Raw genomic sequence first — 24666 nt, 5'->3', positions numbered from 1 at the left:
CGATGAAAACATAGATCTTGACTAATCCTAAGAGACTTGAGAACTCCCATTTGTTTTAAAAAACTGTTAACCTAGAGCATAAAAAGAAACGAGGTTCAAGCTTCGTAAAAGTAGTTACTTACTGGAAACACCCGAAACTCGCATTGTAGTATTTTTAATCACCGAAGTCTAAAACACATTTCGTACTCGGCAACCACACCAAAGGGCCATTGCAAAAGCAATTTGAGCGCTATTTATTAGTTAACCAACCACGTCATAAGCAACCTTTTACCAGCCCGGCCTAAAGCCTAATTAGAAATTGTATTAAAATTTAATTTTCTTGCTGAAATGGTAAGTAACACGACAGGGGACAGACGTTTCTCGTTCTGAGAGATCACCGTACGACTAAGTAAATAAATAATAATAACAACAAATAAATAAATATTATAGGACATTCTTACACAGATTGACTAAGTCCCACAGTAAGCTCAAGAAGGCTTATGTTTGTGGGTACTCAGACAACGATATAATATAATATACAAATACATAAATACATAGAAAACACCCAAGACTCAGGAACAAATATTTGTGCTCATCACACAAATAAATGCCCATACCGGGACTCGAACCCAGGACCATTGGCTTCACAGGCAGGGTCACTACCCACTAGGCCAGACCAGTCGTCAAATTATAAGATGAGAATTTTTTTTTTCTACTTACCGTCATTTGAAGAAGTAGGTACTTATTAACCAATAACAGGTACATGTTTAACAATTAAATTCTTCTGGTTCCTTTGAGCGAGCTATTGATAAGAGTCTAATTAGAAAAATAGTACATAGTAAAAAGTGAGGTCGAAAGTACTTACCTTAAATTGGCAAATATGAACGAAGTATTAAATACTAGGTTTTGCCCGCGACTTCGTCTGCGTGGACTTAGTAACCGCAGCTGGACTAAGAATAGCGCCTGGATAAAGTCTAATGGCAATCATTCAATTTGAGCATATGCTTAATTGCTTACACAAATTATCAATTTAATATTTATCTAAATTCCACCCCGCTTTTAACCCGCCTTTTTCGGGATAAAAACTATCCTAATTACTGTAATTATTACAAGTAAATTACGTTACCCCTCTATATAACTATTAACATATACGATTATACAAATTGTTATAATTATATGCGTATAACAAGTAGTTACTATTGCATGCCTACCTATACCTAATATGTTATGATAAATTGCATTTAACATATAAATTTTAAATGTTGTATTCTTGCAACATCACTCATGTCTTTCTTACACTGCTAGAACTTTTAATATCAAATGCACACGGATCCCGAGAGGTTTCTAGACTTCAGCTGTTTTTCCAAGTACTTACTTCATCACAAAGTTTTCTCTAAACTAAAAATAACACGTCTGCTTCTAACACTGAAGGTCGTGAACATTTCATGTGAATTGACATAATGTTATCTCGTTTTATACTCACGGACTGAATTTCTATTAGTTCGAGTTCTATTTGCGTCGATGTCTTTTGGCGCTAAATCAATATCTGTATATGAATCAATGTGAATTATCTAATCAGTAAAACTGTATTTCTATGCGTATACTGAGTACACCCACTTTGTCAGTAGAAAAAGGCGACGAATTAAAAAAAATAATTAGACGCAGAGTTGACTTCTCATAGAATTTTTTTATATCGCGCCTTTTCGTAAGTATATCTATAAGTAAAGCACTGCGCCATCTGGTGGATGTGCGGGACGTCTTCCAAATGAAGTAATTATAACTGATTGTCAGCGCTTCTCCCTTTTAAGGCTGTGACCTGACTTTTCGCAGAGCGGTACAATACAAACGCGCATTCGATAGCCCCGCGATTACATCGCAACACCGGCGTAGGCGAGCGCGTACGCGTATCAATAACTTTTTAACCCAAGTCTTAATAACTCATTCTCAGAATCGATACACAGATCAAAGTACATTCGCAGATGTTTTTCTATTCTTTCCGTAAATACATCAAAGATAAGCCTTCGGAAATAAACACGCCCGAAGGGATGTTCCATGTAGTAGTGCTATTTGTTCCCCTTCAATTGCATAAAGGCCGGGAAGGCTTATAAATACACCACCAGGCGTCGACAAAGGCCGACAGTTTTTGTCGGTGCGTCCCGCTTGACATCAGTTCATAGACTACCTTTCACAGATTCCGCATTGTAAAGGTTTAAGAAGGCTGGCGATCACTAAACACAGGGGCTCTTTTATTGTTCGTGTAAAATACTACGCAACATTCATGCCGATCAGTTTATAATAATAAAAAAAAAACATCGTAAGTTCTCAATTTTTAGGGTTCCGTACCCAAAGCGTAAAACCGGGGCCCTATTACTAAGACTCCGCTGTCTGTCTGTCTATCTGTCTGTCTGTCTGTCCTTCTGTCACCAGGTTGTATCGTACAGCATCAAACCAGAATAAAATAAATATTTTAGTGGGGCTCCCATACAACAAACGTGATTTTTTTGCCGTTTTTTGCGTAATGGTACGGAACCCTTCGCGCGCGAGTCCGACTCGCACTTGGCCGGTTTTTTCAAGTCGTAAATCGTAGACGCAACTGAAATGAGTGGTGGCACCCTCATACTATAATTTAGTTGATTGTAGCGATCGTCTTGTACCTATGCTCCATTTAAGTTAAGTGATCCTTGGTCGCGCGTGACATCAGACGAGACAATGTATTTTTTCCGCTTCACGCGTTAAATGATAACACCCGAAATACCAAAAAGGTTATTATTTTCTTTTCCATTTTTATTGTTTGAGCTTCAAACAAAAGAGACTCCAGAAAAAACATTTCACATTTTTCCAGTACAGAAACGTTTTGTTTATAATCTTATATGAACGCTACGCCCATTCTGTCAGTATCTCTGAAGTCTGAATAGTCGTACCGATGAGATTTCTCCAAGTTCAAGGTTTATGCAAATGCGGGGAATCAAAGTTGGCGAAATCCAGATGCCTTAATGTTATACCCCGAAGGCTTTGTTCTGTTTCGAGACGTAAAATATATTACGAGTAAAGCAAAAAAATGAAACGGTAATGCCTCTTTACGACCGGCCATTAAACAATGACAAAGCCAGGGAGCTTACATTGCTCCTTCTATTACGGTAATTGTTGCGATCATCTCCCTAATGAAAGGAAAGCCTAACTTTTTCACATGTTAACATTAAACATATTACGTATCATTAATGATATATGACTATGAGGTCGTCTATCGGATTAATGGCTTCCATCAAAAAACGTGATGTAGGCGTTAATTTACGAGATATGCCCTGGCTTGTTATATTGAAGCCGTTAATTTTAGATATGATTATGACAAAAATGCGTAGGAAAATGTAATTTCTGTGTAGCGATGAATCATATTTCGAGTAGGTGGTCTGGTTTTAGACTTTTTGTGTCTGGTCGTAAACTATATTTTTTCATCACACTCGCTCAGTAAATGTGGAATTGCACGCAGGCTTGGCGGGAACTATACAAAAAGCGTTTTCCCTAGGGAGTTATGAAGTTTCATTTCTCAGTCATGAAGTCTCACAGGAGTTTTATACCTTTTTGAATTAGTATAAAATCATGAATATCACGTAACTCGAGTATGAAAGGGTGTTTTATTCAACGCGTTGTCCGAGCAAAGGTCTTGAGCTTTACGAGTTGTTTATCGTAAAAATTCTAAGCATGTGGGCTGCGTAAACTTTTGTACCGACATTTTCGCGAGCATATGGTACAGTTTATAATCTTTCGCGTATCACATGCGTGCCTTTAATGTTAAGATTGGCTGAAAATAAGCATCTTTTTACTAACTTCAGGAAGAATCGGAGGTTCTTCTCGACTATCAATTTTGTAACTGGATTGAATGTTTTGTAACACAATTATGTCAATCAAATTTGAATTACAATGGGGGTCGCAAGGTCTACAGCTCATAGGGCACTAGTCTGTATAGTGTAGAATTTCATAGAAAGGTTTCCAAACTTACTGCTTTATTACTTTTATTAGCACTGCTATAAATTCGAGTTTCTTTAGCCCTGTGGCAGTAAAATCTGTTGTTTATTCAGTCCATATGTCAGCCGGACCGCCATTAGCTGTGATCCTTCTGGCGGAGCTATTCACTACACGCACCTGACCAACTATCCCCACTGCCTACTCCGGCAGGCAAACCTCGGGCTCAATGACCTACCAGTGTAACTAGATCTTGAGATCTTTTTAATTTGATAGAGCGCTTTGTACTAGCTTGTCTGAGCCCTCGGCTGGCCCTTGTGCTGCAAGCGTTTGGATGTGCTCCGTCCCGGCGGACGCTGGATATTTGAAGCTTTTGAGATTAGCCATCATTATCTGGTTGTGTTTTTATTTTTGAAATGTAGCTAGTATTATTTTTTACTTACTTAAATTTGCTTGACAAGATCCTACAAATTGTTATACAGTTATGTGTGGCTTATCTTAATTTTTTATTATCATTTTATAAGCATTAGCCAAAAAAATTGTCGGTTTTTAAACAAAACAAATTCCAGCCGTTTGTTTTGGTATTAATATTAATGGCTTAATTTAATATTGGCTTTCAGAGTAGGATAATTCCTAAACATTAATTACAAATATAATGACGCCGAGCGAACTTTTCACTTAGCCGCTTAGAAGTACTCAAGTTTGCGGATTCTAGATTGTGTTCCAAAGACGTCGCAGTTTGAAGCATACCCCAATGAGCCAAACAAATTTGTACTTAGGTACCTATCTATGATAAGTATGATATGAATTATGAAGCACTTTGGCACTATTCAGTTGCATGACTATTCCACATCAGTTTATAATTTAACATGCCTTGTTTATCTCTGCAAGTCTGCAATGACAATATTATTAATATTGTTTGCGACCCAGATTTAAAGACGGAGAAATATAAATCTTTGAATCTTTGAACTTTGAATGTACCTTCCGACGCATACACGAGATTTTCTGTGAGTTTTAATACAACTTTTAAAACGCCAACCTCCTGACGCCCGGGTTTCAAAATTTGCCAGCTTAAATTTAACTCTGTCAAGTTGACAAAGAGTCGAAAGTTAATTGGGGCCTATGTAGGACGCTGGTACTCATCAGGAGGATAATGAAATTGTATGCGAGTTTATCATCTCTCAATCCAAGCTTGATCCCATTTAAGGTCTAAGATGAGTGGGTTATTCTGCACGTACTTATTGGCCCGATTCGAACAATTCTTCTAAGACATCACTGCGGTACGATACCGTTAGTGTGAAAAGTGACGTTTTTGGTTGAAGAAATGTCGCTTTTAACACTGACAGATCGTTATCGTATCGCAGTGGTCTCTTAGAAGCATTGTTCGAATACGGCCTTATATAAAGGTGGGCGCAACTTTGTCATATAGGAGCGCCTACGCTAGGTGACCCGCTTTGTATGCGTCATCTAATGTAAGTGATCTGTGTTTCAAACATAACGTTCATTATACTGCCATTATACCGCGACGTTTTGATTTATCGTGTAGGCTTTATCATGCAAAAAGTTAACAAGCTACTCATTACTGATAAACTGAAATATTGCTGCTTCATGTATTGGCGCCTTTAAGCTTCACCTTTGGTATTTAAACTGTCAAATGCCACAAATTGGTTAAAATGAAAAGAATGTGACAAAAAATGCGATATTTATGACTTCGAGTCCGACTCGGTTGGGCAGCGTTCGAGAAGCTCCACAGTATATTTTCGTCCAAATTGCCGCAGTGTCTTAAGTCAAAAGTCTTTGACCAGTGTGTGTTGCCAGTGAAGACATACGGATCTGAGACGTGGGCGCTAACAATGGGCCTCATAAGAAGGCTCAAGGTCATGCAAAGGGCAATGTAGAGAGCTATGCTCGGGGTTTCTCTGCGTGATAGAGTCAGAAATGATGATATCCGCAGTAGAACTAGGGTCACCGACATAGCTCGCAGAATTGCAAACCTTAAGTGGCAGTGGGCGGGGCACATTGCTCGCAGAACTGATGGCCGTTGGGGCCGGAAGGTTCTGGAGTGGCGTCCGCGTACCGGAAGACGAACTGCCGGTAGGCCTCCAACAAGATGGAGCGACGACCTGGTGAAGGTCGCGGGAATTCGGTGGTTGCGAGCGGCACAGGATCGGTCGGAGTGGCGAGCCTTGGGGGAGGCCTATGTCCAGCAGTGGTATCGGCTGACATGATGATGATGATGATGATGATGATGACTCATCAAAAGCAGTGGTATTATGTGCGGCTAGTTAATATAATACGAATAAAGCATAAAGTACTGAAGTTTTGGCAGTATCAAAACATGCCATATTACACTTTTAATACGAAACGCTCTATAATACATTGTGCTCACTAAACGAGCCGCGAGAGCCGTACAAATTTATGGACAAATCCGTTGTTGCGTGTCTGCGGTGTGTTTCGAGGTTGGCGGAGGGAGTTTGCAACACATTATGGTACAACTTATATAAATGTGGCTTCCATCTGAGAAGGTTCCTTGCACATGGACCATAAAGACCCTTTATAAGCATGGAACGCCACAAATTATAATAATTCATAAAGGTCTACTTTGTTGGGGACCTGACGATGCTACCTTAATAACCTGCAGTACTATGTTGAATTTAAAGCTAGTTATCAAAAATTATCATGCCAAATATCGGCTTCTTAGCTTTATCAGAAGTATTAAAAAAATTACGTCACGTTCCCCAGACCTACCTGTAAACGGTTAAAATTGGTTTTTAGGTTTCCGTACCCAAAGGGTAAAAACGGGACCCTATTACTACTCCGCTCCGCTCCGCGACTCCGCTGTCCGTCCGTCCGTCCGTCTGTCTGTCCGTTTGTCACCAGGCTGTATCTCATGGACCGTTATAGCTAGACAGTTGAAATTTTCACACATGATGTTTTTCTGTTGCCGCTATAACAACAAATAGGTACTAAAACAGAATCAAATAAATATTCCTCTCTATAACTCTAACGTATTCTCCCATACAACAAACGTGATTTTTTTGCCGTTTTTTGCGTAATGGTATGGAACCCTTCGTGCGCGAGTCCGACTCGCACTTGGCCGGTTTTTAATAACGCTGAACACTTGAAAGTTCGTTTCAACGCTGAAAAGTGACATGAGGGAGACTCGTAAGTCATTTGGATGAATTTTAATAACAAAACTTCCGTGAGACACAGACATATTAAATATAGGTATATTAATAACGGGTCACTCACGTGTTTTAAGTCGAAAACGCTCGACATACTTAAAACACGTGAGTGACCCGTTATTAATATATTTAATATGTAATTTGGATGAAATTTATTTTTCGGTGTTCTCTTTGGGAACAAGATTAATTCTGCATTGTATTGAATCTGATATAAATCTTCGGCAAACGGGCTGTGCTCAAATATTTATTTGACGACCGGTCTGGCCTAGTGGGTAGTGATACTAGTGACCCTGCCTGTGAAGCCGATGGTCCTGGGTTCGAATCCCGGTAAGGGCATTTATTTGTGTGATGAGCACACATATTGTTCCTAAGTCATGGGTGTTTTCTATGTATTTAAGTATTTACATAATATACATATCGTTGTCTGAGTACCCATAACACAAGCCTCCTTGGGCTTACCGTGGGATTTAGTCAATCTGTGTAAGAATAACCTATAATATTTATTTATTTATTTATTTTATAGGAATAGGTGAAAATACGACCAATGACTGGAAATTTTAATGAAAATTATTTTTAACTGTCGCTTTGTTGCTGCGTTTCTAAATCGTTGTACCTACTCGTTGTCTGTGAGATGAAGTATTATATAAATCCTACTGAACAATTTTAAGACCAACCCCGAAATTACAAACGAAAAATTGCCTATCCCGTGCAAAACAATGACTTCTGATGAACGTTCATCATACATCCCGTATATACTACCGTTATCCACCAATAGCTACTAGAACCTGTTCTAGTAGCTACCCCTTGCCATGACTACCGCGGACGTAAGTGTATCTCGTCCGCGCCAATATTAAATACGAGAGAAATGTACCTATACCTGAGTGAGTTTATGTAGTTGCTATAGTATCCGGAAACCAAAATGACGATCGAGATCATATTACCATCTATTGCACTTCTGATTCGACTATGCAAGTGTGACTAAGAAGTTTTACGACCCCATTCGTTAGTTTAGTTTGCTGATAGTACCTATAAAGTCATGCTAAGTATACGTCATAAATATCAGGATCTCATTTCTCAGTGTTTTGAAGTTATCATTATTTTAAGCCGTTAATATTAAAAACTAATTTGTCATGTCTGTATAAACATTTATTCCGCCCTCGTTTGTTGACCGACCTGAGCTTTATCCGAGTGGAAGAACAGTTACTAGTGGTTCAGTTTACAGGATATAGCGATGAAACTTTAATATACACGTCTCTACGAGATGAATAGTAGTAGTTTTGTAATAGACTCGAGGAAGGTTGATTGATGGATCCCATTGACTTTAATTTTTTCAGGGTTGAACATAAGTTTGGATTTCTAACATACACTATACTCTCCATCTACTAGTGTCAAGCTGCGTTTTTATTTGTTTTCCTCGCTCAGCGTTAAGTGATTCCATTGGTTCAAAGCGCATCTCTCGCTACACGTCCTCGCACATCTCTGGTGGAAACGCAGCCTCAGGCTGTGTGCTAAACTTAACAAGGCATTCAGAACTTAAAATATTATTCATATATGCAGAATATACTGTCGCGTAGAGCTCTACGCTTGCCCCAAGCCAGAACGTTTTAAGCAGTCAAGCTGGCGTGAGGTTTATTCATAGTATCAATATTTCACGAGTAGGTACACGACTAGTACCTATCCGTGAGCGAGATGTTCCCATTCGTCAAGATCTTTATATTTGCCCGATTTCCATCACCATCGTAGACATCGTAGTGGCTTGTATCTAAGATTGGGATTGTGTGTCGGGTTGTGTGGGGAAACTATGTCGGTTGTTTTTGCAAACTTTTACAATATACGTTGTTGTAAGCAGAATATTAACAGTACCTAGGTACTCGGCAGTTTAAATGTTTCTATGTAACAAAATCAATTATTTTTAAATTTTCTGTTTTATTTTTCAACCACTCTTTGTCGTTGCATTCAACTGTAATTGTGTCATTGTCGTATTGTTGAACTGTAATCTAAATATTGGTTATAGGTTGCTTTGGAACAATGATAAATACATTAGATTGATAAAGTATTCAGTGAGTAGGTATGTACAGAGTAACTATTTATCACGTCAACCCTTTTTAGGGTTCCGTTACCCAACGGGTTAAAAACGGGACCCCTATTACTAAGACTCCGCTGTCCGTCTGTCCGTCTGTACGTCTGTTCGTCTGTCCGTCTGTCCGTTTGTCACAACAAATACTAAAATGTACGGAACCCTCGGTGGGCGAGTCCGACTCGCACTTGTCCGGTTTTTTTTTAATTAATGACGTACGTACTTGTGTACTATCCGTGCTTCACTCGTTTATGGCCCCGACGGAAGACTAGCGTTGGCCCATCCAGGCTAACACCATGCTGAGTCGGGACCATTTCGTGGCTAATATTTTTTGTGTCATGTAATGTAAAAATATGCGTTGTAATGTTATGTGTAAGACTGTTTTTCGTTCCACTTTTTTATCTTATATTTATGTGCCACTAATAAACTATTTCTATTTCTAAAACTTATGACGTACGTTCTCAATACTTACAAGCAAGGTTTATATTGGTTCGCTTCGTGTTGTAACTATTGTGTGACGCTTTAGTACTTAGTTGGTTACTAAGTTCTGTTACTCGTATTGTAATAATCTTTTTCTCAAAAATGGACGGCAAAGTCGATGTTGCCGGTTAAAAAGTAGGTCGCGAAGTGCGTAGTTTATGGTCAGTCAAAAAATTAAAAATTTAAAAACATTGCAGTCTCGATTTCGGGACTGCAATGTTGCGTACAAATTCCATTATTTGTCGAGTTCCAAACTTTTTAAAAGTTGAAGTGGCCGTATCAAATGAAGGCATAGGTCCATTAAACAGCCAAACAGATGATCAGTGTTTATTATTATAATGTTGGTACCGCGATTATTTAGGTGTGTCAAATAGGTTGGCGTATTTTCAGCAGAAAAATACACTTCCATTTTTAATTAAAAAAATAAAACGGCGGCAAAGCAAATCTTTATACTATTTTCTGTGAAAATATATACATAAGAATGTTGCTTCTGTAAAATATTTATATTATATTTGCATTTATTGCGCCATTTTTGAGAAAAGCACTAGCAGCTGGCTTCGGATTCAATTAAACGGCCTCCCAAGGTCGTCCGTTTAAAACGAATCCTCAGCCAACAAGTAGCTACTTCCGAACCTCGACAATAATGTACTATTAATCTTTATCTTATTGAAATGAAAAGCAATAAACTATATATTAAAAGAAAGTAACAACCAGGATGTACAGTGAGCTGCAAAAGTGCATGCTTACTTTATGAATGAATTCCATTCCATTCCAATTTTGCAGCTATATGTATATCTGTAAATATTACTCACGGTGACCTCTGGTGTGAGCACAGAGAGATGGAGAGAAGTTGCGTACCTACTAACTAGGTAGATGACGTATGGCGTTCATTTAAAATAGGCGAGTAGTTTAGCTTGTATTGTTGTTTTATGTTGGTGTGTAGGTAGGTAATATTTTTGAATATGATAAATGATGGTTAAAAGGTTGTCCTTACAAAATATAATCAGTATTACAAAGTTCTTAATTTAGATGGTCCTCCTCGTAGTTTACAAAGTGTGAAATGAATCTAAACAACGAATTGACATTTAGGTGTACATATCTTGGTAACGCCATTATTTAAAATTCATAAGATTTCTGTTAGAAACCATTGCGAGCCGAGGTCGAGATTTTTCTAAACGAGATCGTATAAATAATTCCAATGCGCAGCTGGATATACCGCTCTCTTATAAACGCTATCCCTCCAGAAGTCGTTCCAAATGCTTGACGAGCTCAGCTAACTTGAAAGATCAAAAAACCAACATAAGTGGGCTTTCCGATTGCCATAGATCTCATGGCTACATTACACTATTTAGTCTGAAATCTCTAATAGTACTAGTAGTGAGAATAGCGACCTGGTGATAAATTTCGATGCCAGTTGAGACGGACGGAGATTTCAGGCGATGTTCAAACATTCAGCAGCAAACATAGCTTCATCGATGCAGTGCTAAAGTTATCCGCATGTCAAGAGAAGAAGGATTGTGTCGATCTATTTTTTACCTTAAATCTTCTTAGCTGAACATCGTGACGTGACATCCATGCTGCTCGGCGTTAAAGTGTTTTACCCTTCTGCCTTCTTTATGGTCTTTTGAAATTTGCGACGCGATTGCATTAAACTGATACCAAAATACGATAATCATCTGTTTGCATTTCTCGCGCTCTTCCATTAGTTCAGTAACGATATCTTCTATTTTCTATGTTCGCGGTTGCTGTCATGTCAATGAGTAAACTGATGCTTTTCTAATATCTCATCTGACCAAGTTTCCGAAGAAATATAATTTTTCAGGTACCAGTCTTTGTGTACTGTAAATCTGAAATGTTAACTGCGAAAATACATCAGTATTCGCAGCTGTGACTGTATTTCAGTAGGCTTGTCCATTTACTGTATTGAAAATCATTTGCTTAATAAAGAAGCGACACTAAGTACACCTTTCCTTTTTCCAATAGCGATAATGTCATTGCAAATTGTTATTTAATTTCCAAAAGTTAAATTAAAGCATATTTCAGTATAGTCTGCAGTGACTTGTTGTGGCTTCACCAACATAAGCGTCATAATTTCATATGAATTTTGGCGTTTATGGTGGCCACATTTGCCACAGCACACTTTACATTAACAGATTAAAATACGAAAGATGTCCCATCCAACTTTTTTGCTATTTTAGCTCTTCTGCTTGACAGCCTTGTACAACATTTTTAAAGCGGTGCGAAAGTACGAAATTTAATCCCTATAATTTGTCTACATCGAGTTTCAATGTCAGCGATGTAATAATAATGTTGCGTAAGGGCGTCCTTTTATTCCCCTTTCAACCGCCATTGCCAAGGTCATGATTCTCTAAGATCAATTCATCACGCTTAAATAATTCCTTGCCATCCCGGCATTAAGGACAAGTAAATAGTAAAGATTGTTAATCTCCATTGAAATTCTGTGGAAACATTGAACAATTCACATAATTCACACGTGAGGATGTTTTCAAAATACAAACTTCCTTTTGTATTCTAAAATTTCCGATAACTTTTACAACTACTTAGAAATTTTCAGCAACTTGCACGTCTGCTGTGCCTAAACATTGAACACATTGTGTGTACGCCATCACTTCCCAATTAAATAGCCATAATCGAACTACAGTGTTTGAGATTATAATTCTGTTTTTATGTACTGTCTTAACCACCATCTTAGCCGTGACGTCACCGTTGGCACGCCTCCAGCCCTGCGGCCTTGCCACCAGTTCATGCGTTCTCACATATCCATACTTTATAAAAACAATTTGCATACAAATGCTGAATGATCGCACTAGACAGATAGTGAATCTACTCTGCGAATCTGCGCGATATTTAACCTTACGGCGCTGGGATATGATCGAAATTCTTAGACGTAGAGTAGTGTTTTGTTCTGTTTATGCTCATATTTGAAATTTGTTGTGGTAGAACATTGAAAAATTGCTACTGCATTTGATAGTATAGGCAGTACGCGTTGGAATGTTTTGCTGCTATTGTATGTTAGTTCGAAACATAAACATGAATAAAATAAGTAAAAGCTATAACACCGCCAAGTGGTAAACCGTTGTACGTATCAAATTTTCTGCATGATGCCTTATGCACAGATACCCAGAAAAATGCGTCAGATCTAATCAGAACCAGATATGATATACCTGTGAAGTTATTTTCAATGTTGGTTTAAAATACAATGTCGATCATACGGGAGCATTAGAAACTCAAGTATGTATTAGTATTTCGTACAGTAAAATCGGCAATTACTTATAAGTCAGTGCCAGGTCTGAACTGCAATGCTAACGTTTTGCATTCTTGTACTGTATGTACCTTTTTAGGGTTCCGTGCCCCAAAAGGAAAAAAACGGGTACCTCAAAAGGAAAAAACGGAACCCTTATAGGATCACTCGTGCGTCTGTGTGTCCGTCTGTCACTGCCTATTTTCTCCGAAACTACTGGACCAATTAAGTTGAAGTTTGGTATATACATATATGTAAGTTTCTGACCCAAAGACGGATATGTAACTACGACAAATGAATTTTAAACACGGGGGCCACTTTTGGGGGTAAATGAGAAAATTAAAAAATAAAGTTTTTCAAACTATACTGTGTTACATATCAAATGAAAGAGCTCAATGTGAGAATCTCAAATATATTTTTTTTATAATTTTAAGATTAACAGTTTAGAAGTTAATCAAGAGAATAAGCAAAAAATTACCATTCCCCCCCCCCCACCTTTATCTCCGAAACTACTGGGTCTAAAATTTTGAAAAAAATACACAAAATAGTTCTTTACCTATGGATGACAGGAAAACCTATTAGAAGTATGCAGTCAAGCGTGAGTCGTACTTAATTACTTAGTTTTTGATCCGAGCACTACGGGTTTTTTAAAAACATTTCACTCACGTTTCACATAAAACATAAAAAATACATTGTTTACATTGTGTAATGTACGGAACCCTTGGAACGCGAGTTCGACTCGCTCTTGACCGGTTTTTGAAGATGGGTACCTACAATTTAATCCTACTTTTCTATAAATGTCGGAGTACTATGTCCGTAACTGATATAGTACCTATTGTAGAACTCCGTCTGGCCTACAACCTACAAGTACCGAAAACGTATTGGAAAAGCGAATGACATGTCGATTAAGGTCAGAAGGATATATTACCGAAGCAAAAAAGAAAGTCAAAGAACGATGTTTTCGGAGTTCGACCTTTTTACTAAGATGTCATATTTGAAGCTAAATATTGTATCTATTCAAGTTGGACTAGAATATTCAGAATAGCCAGTGTGACAGTGGGTAGGTATTTGTTATTTGATATAGTTTGTTAAAATAAGAAAGTAGGTATTTTTATATTTATTTGCTTTGGGATGATACATTGGTTACACTATATATTGCAGGTTCAGGACTAGTCTTAAAAAATATATTTAAATTATATGAAATCTTTCATGACTGAAATATGACTTTACTGTGTAATGTGTATTAAATTCACCAAATTGTCTGAATATTTTCACATTTATAATATTTGTAAAATGTAGCCTAATAGCTAGGTATTATAAATACATAAGCTTTTCCTTTTAAATCATGCCATTGCAAAATATGTTTTCTATATTTATTCGACTCTTCTCTCGTGTAGATAATCTTACTAGCAAAATTCAAATAACATGTTGTTACTTTGTTCTTCATTGTTTCTGTGTGTACAACGAAAGCTCTTTTATCATAATACTTACATATTCATACTTATTATGCTAATAGGATTTTCTAAACCCTAAGTTAGATTACCTTGACAAAGAAAATATCCATACCAATTATGATGGTAATATTAGCGAAGGTTCTAGAAATTTCCGTATTTTTTTAGATTATACTCTTTTATTTACTCGCTTATGCAAATGTTAAGGAAGTTCATCACATTACTTTAATATGCATTTTACTAACTCGGAACAATGCGACTGTATAACAAGTAACTGCGAATGACCCAAAAAGCAGCCTTCTCGACGATATGCCTCGTGATTTGTTTGAACAGTAGCCGACGTAAACCCGCTTTAACGTCAGATAAATCAGAGCTGAGCCGTGTCACGGGACTGACAAAAATACCGCTACGACCAAATGTTATGATTCAAGGGGAGAACGGCCTCCAATGGGCGAAGAAAACTGACGTAAGTTTAACACTTACGAGTGCTAAAGAAATTGCTGTTTGCGAAAAACAAAGTCAGGCCTAACTCGTACAAATAAGGTTGAACTCAGGCTAGTAATGTCAAAGTTAAGTGCAATCATAATGTTGCTACATTTTATGGTGTGAAAATTGTTGTAGAGAAGAGAGCAATAACGTAAATGAGGCAGTGATTTGACTAAACAACTAAATAATGTTTCGCGCAGTATGCTTTTAGTGGAGGGTGTTGTGATTTTGTGACTTTATTTTCTGGGGTTTACTTTGAATTTGCAATCTGGTCTTGATTAAGTACGTTTTCCTTTATGCTGGCGCTTTGATATTCTTCAACAAGTGAGCATGGACGTCGCGTGTTAGTTTGCTTCGTTGCGTCATAAATAAGTAGATTATTTCATTTTCTAATAGATTATGTTATACTTTATACGAAGGCTGTCATTGTCGTCAGTGTAATTAAGAATCTAATCAGATACGCGATTTTATTTGTGGCGTATATTATTTGATATTACGTACTATGTCGTTATACATTCATAGTACTGATAATTGTATAAATTATCTGTTATACCTATGTTGGATTGAAGTAAATATTCCTCAAATTGACATCATTACATTAGGTCAAGCATGTAAATAACTTTTACCATTATTTCACAAACCAGTGTAAATATAGGTACTTATATTAATGTCACATCACATGAAACATGTCAGATCATTTAAAGTTTCTTAAAGAGAAACTTAATCTCCGAACGAAACGCTTTACTTTTACGATACTTTGAAGTCGTAAAGTAAACCACGGAATCGGAACACATTTCATTCTGATTCCTGGTTTTGGTTTCTACAAACCCACTAAGTTTCATTGGTAAATTTTACTCTCCGCTGGAAGAAAATAAAATTCCTCTCGGAGCGAAGTTACTGTTGTCGAATCGGATTTCATGCAGTGGTTTACGGCTATTGAGCGCGAAGGGAAAAAAGTTTTTTAACTTAAGTGTCCTTTTCAGTGAGCTGAAGTTTCTAATGTAATAAAGTTAGTGATGTAATTTATCCCTCGAAACTAAAATATTTCCATGATGTTTATATTGGAAAAGATACGAGAAATAGACAAATTGACAGTGTCATGGGTTTAACGCTTTTTATGTATCCATTTCAATATCGAAATGAATCAAGATGGGCCATAAATGGGAAACATTTATTCTCAAAGGCAGTATTTGTCGATACCATTAAGTATGTCAATTTGTTTAGGTAGTTAAATTACCTTTTTATTTTATAGTATTATGCTTCAAATGTCAGAATACCGGATTCACTCATGTCCGGTATTCTCAATGCATGCCCATTCACAATGTTCATTTCACTAAGTTGAAACTTATATTCCCAATTGGAATTGGCTCCGTATTAGCGGCATGGGTTCAGTCAACGATTTAAACCCAATCTGTCCAGTCGACAGGCGTGTATAATGGACGGTAGCTCCCATGTTCCTAGTGTTATGACCAACACCGTTTTACCGATTGTAAAACGAAAAAAATTGCTGACGAAATAAACGTTGTCGATGGACTTGAATTTAGATGAAAAACCCCGCTGATGCTGTGATTTTTTAAACAAATTATTGTCGTCGATAACAATCCGTGGCATTAACGAACATACGTAAAGTTAACGTTAAACATTATGTTCGTTGATAGATCTTTGTAAATAAGTCGTTAAATTTTATTTAGTTAACAACATTAAGCTTTTTAAAATACATGATGATGGTGATGATAATGATAAAAAAGAATGATAATTAAAATAAAAGAAAAGCTCCAATAAGTACTTGTGACATGCATGGCAAATAAAAGCTAGATTTTTTTCCTTGAAGATTCTTAGGAGAACTTCGTAATTCCGTATAACGATTTTCACTCTGTACCTACTAACATTTTAGGTAAGTTTGGATTTCTGATGTTTCTAAATTAAATATCTCTCACTTGGTAATTGCAAAGATAGATATAACTCCATAATAGATGGATACAGTCTAAGGAAAAAACGTGCCTCGAAAATCAAGAAAATTTGATTCTCGATCAGATGTCGCTACTACCTTTGGCCTACACTCGGATAGATGGCGTTGACGGTTTCGTTTGTTATTTAACAATTTTAACGCATATCAGTAAAAGAACATGGGTCAAAATAATAAAAATAATAAATGCAAATAAAAAAAATCATTTATCCATATTTAAATACATTTTATCGTATTTTTATAAATCTTCATTTTTAGTTTTAAAGTATGTCGATAGATGGCAGTGAATTTACTGTGGTTACAAAATTTACTATGACACTACCGCTCTATAATATTATATCCTCTTTGGTAATAGGAACAATCAGAATACTTAGAATAGTTCGCATGGAGGCCTGCGGTCTGCAGTCGCCACTGGCAGTCCGATTGCACTACGCCCCCTTAATATTCTTGACTCACTATCTAAAAGGGATTATATTCCACCACAAGACTAAGGTCTTTGAATCCTTATTAAAACCTCGGTACTAGTATTGCGAAATTTTATTTGCAAGTACTGCTGGTTGAGTGAGATTGCGTTGCTGTTCGTCTGTTGTGCGCGGTATGAGGATTAACTTTGATAACACGTCGGCCCAGGGTCTTAATTCGGATTCGTTTGACCTATCAACGCTCAACACCAATATTATAATAGCCTAATACTTGTTGCGTTATAAATGCATTTATATGTTGCGTTATAAATGCATTTTAGGTTTTCCTTTGAGGGTATATTTGCATGATGCATGAAGCGGCGGAGGGGGTGGTCGCATCTTATATGTTTTTATTTTGTAATTTTAATTTTATTTTATTTTAGTTTTCCTTTCCTTTTAATAATATTCTAACATAGTTCTTAGGTAAAGAGTTACTAACCATATTATGGAACCTATGTTTTCTGAAATAAATGATTTTTATTTTTTTATTTTATTTTATTTTATTTATATTTAAGTTAAGATTCCATGCGCCTTGACCAATAATTTCATGCGACTGACTCATTTCTCCGACTATACTATACCCGAATGGGTAAAAAATATTGCTTTTAGAAGCTTTGTGGGTCTGACTGCCAAAAACTGTACCGAGAGTTGTATGATCAGGAAAAACAATAAACGTTACAACATACGGCTATCCGCAAAATTACATGGCCACTTTATGATTTATTTTATTTATTTATTTATTTATCGTATTTCATTACAGTAACTGGATTTAAATTGAATACTAATCTAAGGATTGAGGTTTGCACTCTTCAAATACATGACAAATACTTCAAATAATGATAGAATTAGTTCATATTAGTTCATGTGTCCATGAAAGTTTGCACCTCACTGTAAAATGTTTTACGTGCCTACCTACTTTACGTATACATTCCGTTCGTTACCTTACGACTAACAGCTTTTGAAACCTTGACCCTTGTCTTGTAGGTAGTCTGAAGCAATTAGTCGAATCTTTGTGTTTTTATGCTACGTTTTCGCGTATTAACAAATTGTATTTTGTTACAGGATGAACGGTTTAACCACGACATCGACCAGCAAACAGGGTACAAGACGAGATCGTTACTATGCATGCCTATAAAGGACATCAATGGAGAAGTTATTGGGGTCGCTCAGGTTGGTATACTAGGGCTAAAATATAAACTAAGATAATTAATATTATATATATATAAGAACAGAAGCGCTCTTAACAAAGATATAATACCTAATATCTTACCTAATCTTCGTATGCATGGATACACACACAGCAACGTTTGTAAATTTCTAAAATTGTATATTTAGAATTAATATATATGGTTATCTTAATAAGTAAATTAAGTTTGATAACCATATTGCTATGATGTGATTACTAAACAGACGGGACGAAAAAATTAAGCTCGGTAAAAGATGATATTAAAAAAGTTCCCCACGCCCTTAACGTAATAAGATTAAATGTTCCAAATAACTTTGGAATATTTAATCTTATGCCCCTTGAAAATGTTAGCAGAAGTTGGAATTATTTCGTAGCTCCTGACTGTTGCCGGTGGCCGTAGGGGAAATGAAATCTTACATAAAGCGTAAATAATTGACGGAATTTCGACTGATTGATTTTCGGGCCTTGACAATTTTAAGGAGTGATTTGCGTGAAGACCTACTTACCTCAATCAGAATGCCGATATATTTAGCACTTCTTTGTTCTTAATATTATACACCTTTTACTTTTTTTTTCAATAAAATGTTTAGGTTAGGTACCTATTTATATTTATATTATAATGTTGATATTTAGTCTTTTAATCAGGGTATTTAGGTTTTATTCAGGGTTACGTACCGTAGTCATTGAAAACGTTTATAACTTCTGGAATAAATAATTGGTCCCAACAGCAGAGTTATTCTAATATTCACTCACTGACTAAAAATATATTCACAGAGAAAAAGGTTAATTAGAAAAGTTGGGCCAGGCCTGAAGTCTATGTGATAAAACTGATAAATGTTAAATTTTGTTCATTCATTTTGGCAATGTTGAGTGACTTCTATTCTCTAACTAACTCAACACTTAGTACAGTCGAAGGCAAAAATATCGATCCAGACAAGTGGCTCAAAAAATATGTGAACACGACTATTTCCTAAGGTGTAAGGTGAAAGTGTACACATAGTTTTGAAACTTTGGGAATTTATATATGTTTATGCCCTTGACTATACATAATCAACGTCATTAACACACTGGGAGTATAGTGTAGAACAAATACCGAATATAGATATTTTTCCCGTTTTGAACCAAGTTTCTAACTCGTAGAAGTCATATTCATCTCTACACTGATACCGCAACTGTTCCGGGTGTTTTTAAATTATTTATTGCTAAAGGGGTTAAGTACCTACATCTTATATCTTGTCATTTTAATTTATGTCATTAATTTATATTGTACATCCATGTTGCCTAATTGTGTACTTACTGCATGCGTTGTATTATTTTCTTAAAGAAATAATATCCCTTTCGTCCAGGTGATAAACAAACAGAACGACGGCCCGTTCACAGCGAACGACGAGAAGGTGTTCGCGTCGTACCTCCAGTTCTGCGGCATTGGGCTGCGGAACGCGCAGCTGTACGAACGGTCGCAACTGGAGGTGAAGCGCAACCAGGTAAGGTTCTCGCTACAAGCACAACTACATTCTACTCTCTCTCAGTCCATTGCTGGTCGTGTTTTCTTCAGGTGATAAACAAGCTGAACGACGGCCCGTTCACAGCGAACGACGAGAAAGTGTTCGTGTCGTTGTAGCATCTCATACCTGGGTCCTAACTCCCAGTCCTTACTCCCACGGGCTGATGCTCTGGATTCTCCAATCGGCTATAATTCCTTAACGCTTTTGCCTTGTCTTCCTGTCTGATTCTCGTCTTCCAAATTACTCTCTGAAACTTTTGATTTAAAATGTTTTACTTTCTGGCTACCATTTCCAATTCTCCCTAAACTCCTTCTACCCTAATACGGCCCTGACCCGTCCGGTTACTTACCTTGCTGTTTTTCTAATCACTTCATGTTTTTATAATGATTTCAAAGCTAATCGACCTAAAATTCACTATAAATTTTCCTTGACATATTTGTTTCTTTGTTTTGACATAATCCGTCAAACTAATAATTTACTCTAAATTCTTTAGCATGAAGTTTAGGTCGTATAGTTTTCAAGTAGTTTGTTCTAAATTTTACCTAAAAATTGTTACTGGTGAACAAATATTTTCAAATATTTTCAAAATTAATAACGAAGTAAAGAAGAATTCTAGAAAATGTTATTGCTAGCTATATAAGCGGCCCAGCGGACATCTGAATTCAGTTTGCTTCTAGTTCCCAACAAAGGAACATCAGTTGTAAGGGTCCGTGCGGGGCCAAGCCAGGCCCCGCACCATCAAGAAACCCTCGATCGCGCTCCTTAAAGGTTACCTGTGTTCCTGGCGAAGTCTGGCGCTCTCTGCACGCACCCAAGTCCGGTGGTGCTTTGCAGTTGCTCTAGCGGAGCGCCTCGTCTCCTAGGCGCGCGCTATCGGCGCGCCTCGCCTCAACAGGCGCGTGCTGTCACCGCGCCTCGCCCGCTATCGGCGCGCCTCGCCTCAACAGGCGCGTGTTGTCACTGCGCCTCGCCTCTTTGAAGAGCGTGCTTATCAGCGCGCCTTACCCAGCGCGCCTTACCGTGCGCGCGCTATCAGCGCGCCTTACCCAGCGAGCCTTACCGTGCGCGTGCTACCAGCGCGCCTTACTGTGCGCGTGCTGCCAGCACGCCTCACCTTTGCGCGTGCTATCTGCGCGCCTTACCTTTGCGCGTGCTATCTGCGTGCCTTACTCTTGCGCGTGCTATCTGCGCGCCTTACTGTGCGCGTGCTACCAGCGCGCCTCACCTTGCGCGTGCTATCTGCGCGCCTTACCTTTGCGCGTGCTATCTGCGCGCCTTACTGTGCGCGTGCTACCAGCGCGCCTCACCTTGCGCGTGCTATCAGCGCGCCTATCCGTGTGCGTGCTCCTGCCTTGCACGTGCTATTAGCGCGACTATAAACTTTATTTTATTCTTTTTGTAATTTAAACCATCTGTAGCGTGTCATATTTAGACAATAGCCGTTAAATAAAGAACCTACCCCTGTTATATCTATCTTTTCCTTTCTACCTCCTCACTCCCAGCTCCGTTACTCACTCCTCCAATATACGTGGAGGAGGGAGTAACGTGACAGTTTTGGCGCCCAACTTTTAAATTTACCGGCTTTCTTAACCCACTAAATTCTAAATTATAGACAGAATCCGTGTCTTTAAATCTTAAATAACTTTTCGGCCTCTTTCTGTTTAATTTTCTATTTCCTTAGTCAATATGGCACGTTTTTTAGATTATCTTATTATAGCAATCAGACTAGATAGCTACTTTTTTTATCACTTTTATTTCTAATGATGTATTTTTATAGGTCTTTAACTTTATAATAATTGTACTTCTTTTACTTTGCAGCTCAGCCCGTCCTCCTCCTCCCCTTTGTCCTTCTTCAAGCTCGTTTTCATTCTTCATTAACTGTCATTTTCCATTTCTTTCATTTTGTGTGATTGTATTCATCTGTAAATATTTCTTCATTCTCGGGTGGCTTAATAAGCCAGGTGCCCTTCTTTTTCTTTTCTTCACCCTGCAGAGCGGTAGTCCAACTCTGAAGAAAAAAATAAGCCTTATGGTCAAACACTACTTTTTTTTACTCTACTGTGGTAGGTCTACCCCTACCACAACCTAGAAGTAGGTTCTACCCCTACTCTCTATTCTCTCGTCGGCTCTAAACCGACTAGAACTTGTACATAAACTTATCTTCGCGGAGCGGCTGACTACTCCCTTAAAATAAGCCTTAGGTCGTTCATTATTATCTTATTATCTTTTCCAGTGGAGCGGCTGACTACTCCCTTCTATAAAGAAGCCTCAGGTCATAGCGAGGACTTCTTAGGAGTGTGCGTCATAGAGCGTGAACCACATCCCCTTCCTTTGCCAGAGACTTATGAATGCGTGATTATGACAGGAGATGTATGAGTGCAGGGAAGTTCCTCGATCTATTCATCTTCTTCTCCATTATATCACTCATCCTCTCGTTCCATTTATTCATCCCCATTAACGAGCTTGCTCTTTCTTTCTTCTGACTTACTGACTTACCTACCCACTTAATTACTTACCTACTTACTTACTTACTTACCTACTTACCTTACTTCCTTTACTTTCCCCTAAACTTAACTCTTCACAAAAAAAAACTTTTCCGTTTAAGATTACGACAAAGTTTTTTTTTCCGTGGTTTTTGGGGTAATGTAGCATCTCATACCTGGGTCCTAACTCCCAGTCCTTACTCCCACGGGCTGATGCTCTGGATTCTCCAATCGGCTATAATTCCTTAACGCTTTTGCCTTGTCTTCCTGTCTGATTCTCGTCTTCCAAATTACTCTCTGAAACTTTTGATTTAAAATGTTTTACTTTCTGGCTACCATTTCCAATTCTCCCTAAACTCCTTCTACCCTAATACGGCCCTGACCCGTCCGGTTACTTACCTTGCTGTTTTTCTAATCACTTCATGTTTTTATAATGATTTCAAAGCTAATCGACCTAAAATTCACTATAAATTTTCCTTGACATATTTGTTTCTTTGTTTTGACATAATCCGTCAAACTAATAATTTACTCTAAATTCTTTAGCATGAAGTTTAGGTCGTATAGTTTTCAAGTAGTTTGTTCTAAATTTTACCTAAAAATTGTTACTGGTGAACAAATATTTTCAAATATTTTCAAAATTAATAACGAAGTAAAGAAGAATTCTAGAAAATGTTATTGCTAGCTATATAAGCGGCCCAGCGGACATCTGAATTCAGTTTGCTTCTAGTTCCCAACAAAGGAACATCAGTTGTAAGGGTCCGTGCGGGGCCAAGCCAGGCCCCGCACCATCAAGAAACCCTCGATCGCGCTCCTTAAAGGTTACCTGTGTTCCTGGCGAAGTCTGGCGCTCTCTGCACGCACCCAAGTCCGGTGGTGCTTTGCAGTTGCTCTAGCGGAGCGCCTCGTCTCCTAGGCGCGCGCTATCGGCGCGCCTCGCCTCAACAGGCGCGTGCTGTCACCGCGCCTCGCCCGCTATCGGCGCGCCTCGCCTCAACAGGCGCGTGTTGTCACTGCGCCTCGCCTCTTTGAAGAGCGTGCTTATCAGCGCGCCTTACCCAGCGCGCCTTACCGTGCGCGCGCTATCAGCGCGCCTTACCCAGCGAGCCTTACCGTGCGCGTGCTACCAGCGCGCCTTACTGTGCGCGTGCTGCCAGCACGCCTCACCTTTGCGCGTGCTATCTGCGCGCCTTACCTTTGCGCGTGCTATCTGCGTGCCTTACTCTTGCGCGTGCTATCTGCGCGCCTTACTGTGCGCGTGCTACCAGCGCGCCTCACCTTGCGCGTGCTATCTGCGCGCCTTACCTTTGCGCGTGCTATCTGCGCGCCTTACTGTGCGCGTGCTACCAGCGCGCCTCACCTTGCGCGTGCTATCAGCGCGCCTATCCGTGTGCGTGCTCCTGCCTTGCACGTGCTATTAGCGCGACTATAAACTTTATTTTATTCTTTTTGTAATTTAAACCATCTGTAGCGTGTCATATTTAGACAATAGCCGTTAAATAAAGAACCTACCCCTGTTATATCTATCTTTTCCTTTCTACCTCCTCACTCCCAGCTCCGTTACTCACTCCTCCAATATACGTGGAGGAGGGAGTAACGTGACATCGTACCTCCAGTTCTACGGCATCGGGCTGCGGAACGCGTAGCTGTACGAGCGGTCGCAGCTCGAGGTGAAGCGCAACTAGGTAAGGTTCTCCCTACGAGTACGGTCGAGTTCACAAATAGTACATTACTAGTTACTACAGAGGCCGGGAAGTAAGGTGTTGCCGGCCCGGCTGAATACACATAGTTATTAGGCAGACAACCCCTTTTCACGCCGAGGTATGTATAGTGCTTTTCTCAAACATACACTGAGATAATAATAAATAAATGGTAATGATGATGATTGTTTCATGTCCTAATACTCCTAATGTGATAGGTATTCAGTGCGTGGGGTAGTTAAGGAGAACGAAAATGTGATTTAAAAAAATCAAATTTGTGTTCTTCTTTTATACCCCTAATAATTACTAAAAATACAACAAAAAAGAAAAACAAAACAGTTAGAAATCAGAATGTCATAACGAACCAAAAATATTGCTTATAGAGTCAAGAGTCAATATATTCTTTATTCAAATAGGCCTAGCAACAAGCACTTTTAAATTGTCAAGTTTTAAATATTACCTTAATCTAAATATCAGAGCAATTTATT

General features: G+C 38.3%; 1 protein-coding gene and 1 long non-coding RNA gene across 10 annotated transcripts in view; one reads left to right on the top strand and one right to left on the bottom strand.

Moving 5' to 3' along the window:
- Window positions 1-24666, bottom strand: part of LOC134746706 (uncharacterized) — a 218324-nt gene that overhangs the window by 3756 nt on the left and 189902 nt on the right. The gene's annotated exons all lie outside the window — the stretch shown is intronic.
- Window positions 1-24666, top strand: part of LOC134746637 (dual 3',5'-cyclic-AMP and -GMP phosphodiesterase 11-like) — a 220759-nt gene that overhangs the window by 154692 nt on the left and 41401 nt on the right. For all 9 annotated transcript variants that reach the window (XM_063681094.1, XM_063681091.1, XM_063681092.1 and 6 more), the window contains exons 8-9: window positions 18370-18477; window positions 19840-19977. In XM_063681094.1, coding sequence (XP_063537164.1) covers window positions 18370-18477; window positions 19840-19977 — 246 coding nt within the window. The remainder of the gene's footprint in view (window positions 1-18369; window positions 18478-19839; window positions 19978-24666) is intronic.

This window comes from Cydia strobilella, chromosome 13 (genome assembly GCF_947568885.1).
Source record: "Cydia strobilella chromosome 13, ilCydStro3.1, whole genome shotgun sequence".
NCBI lineage: Eukaryota > Metazoa > Arthropoda > Insecta > Lepidoptera > Tortricidae > Cydia > Cydia strobilella.
The sequence above is the reverse complement of the archived record's forward strand: the minus strand, read 5'-3'. Positions and strand labels throughout refer to the sequence as shown.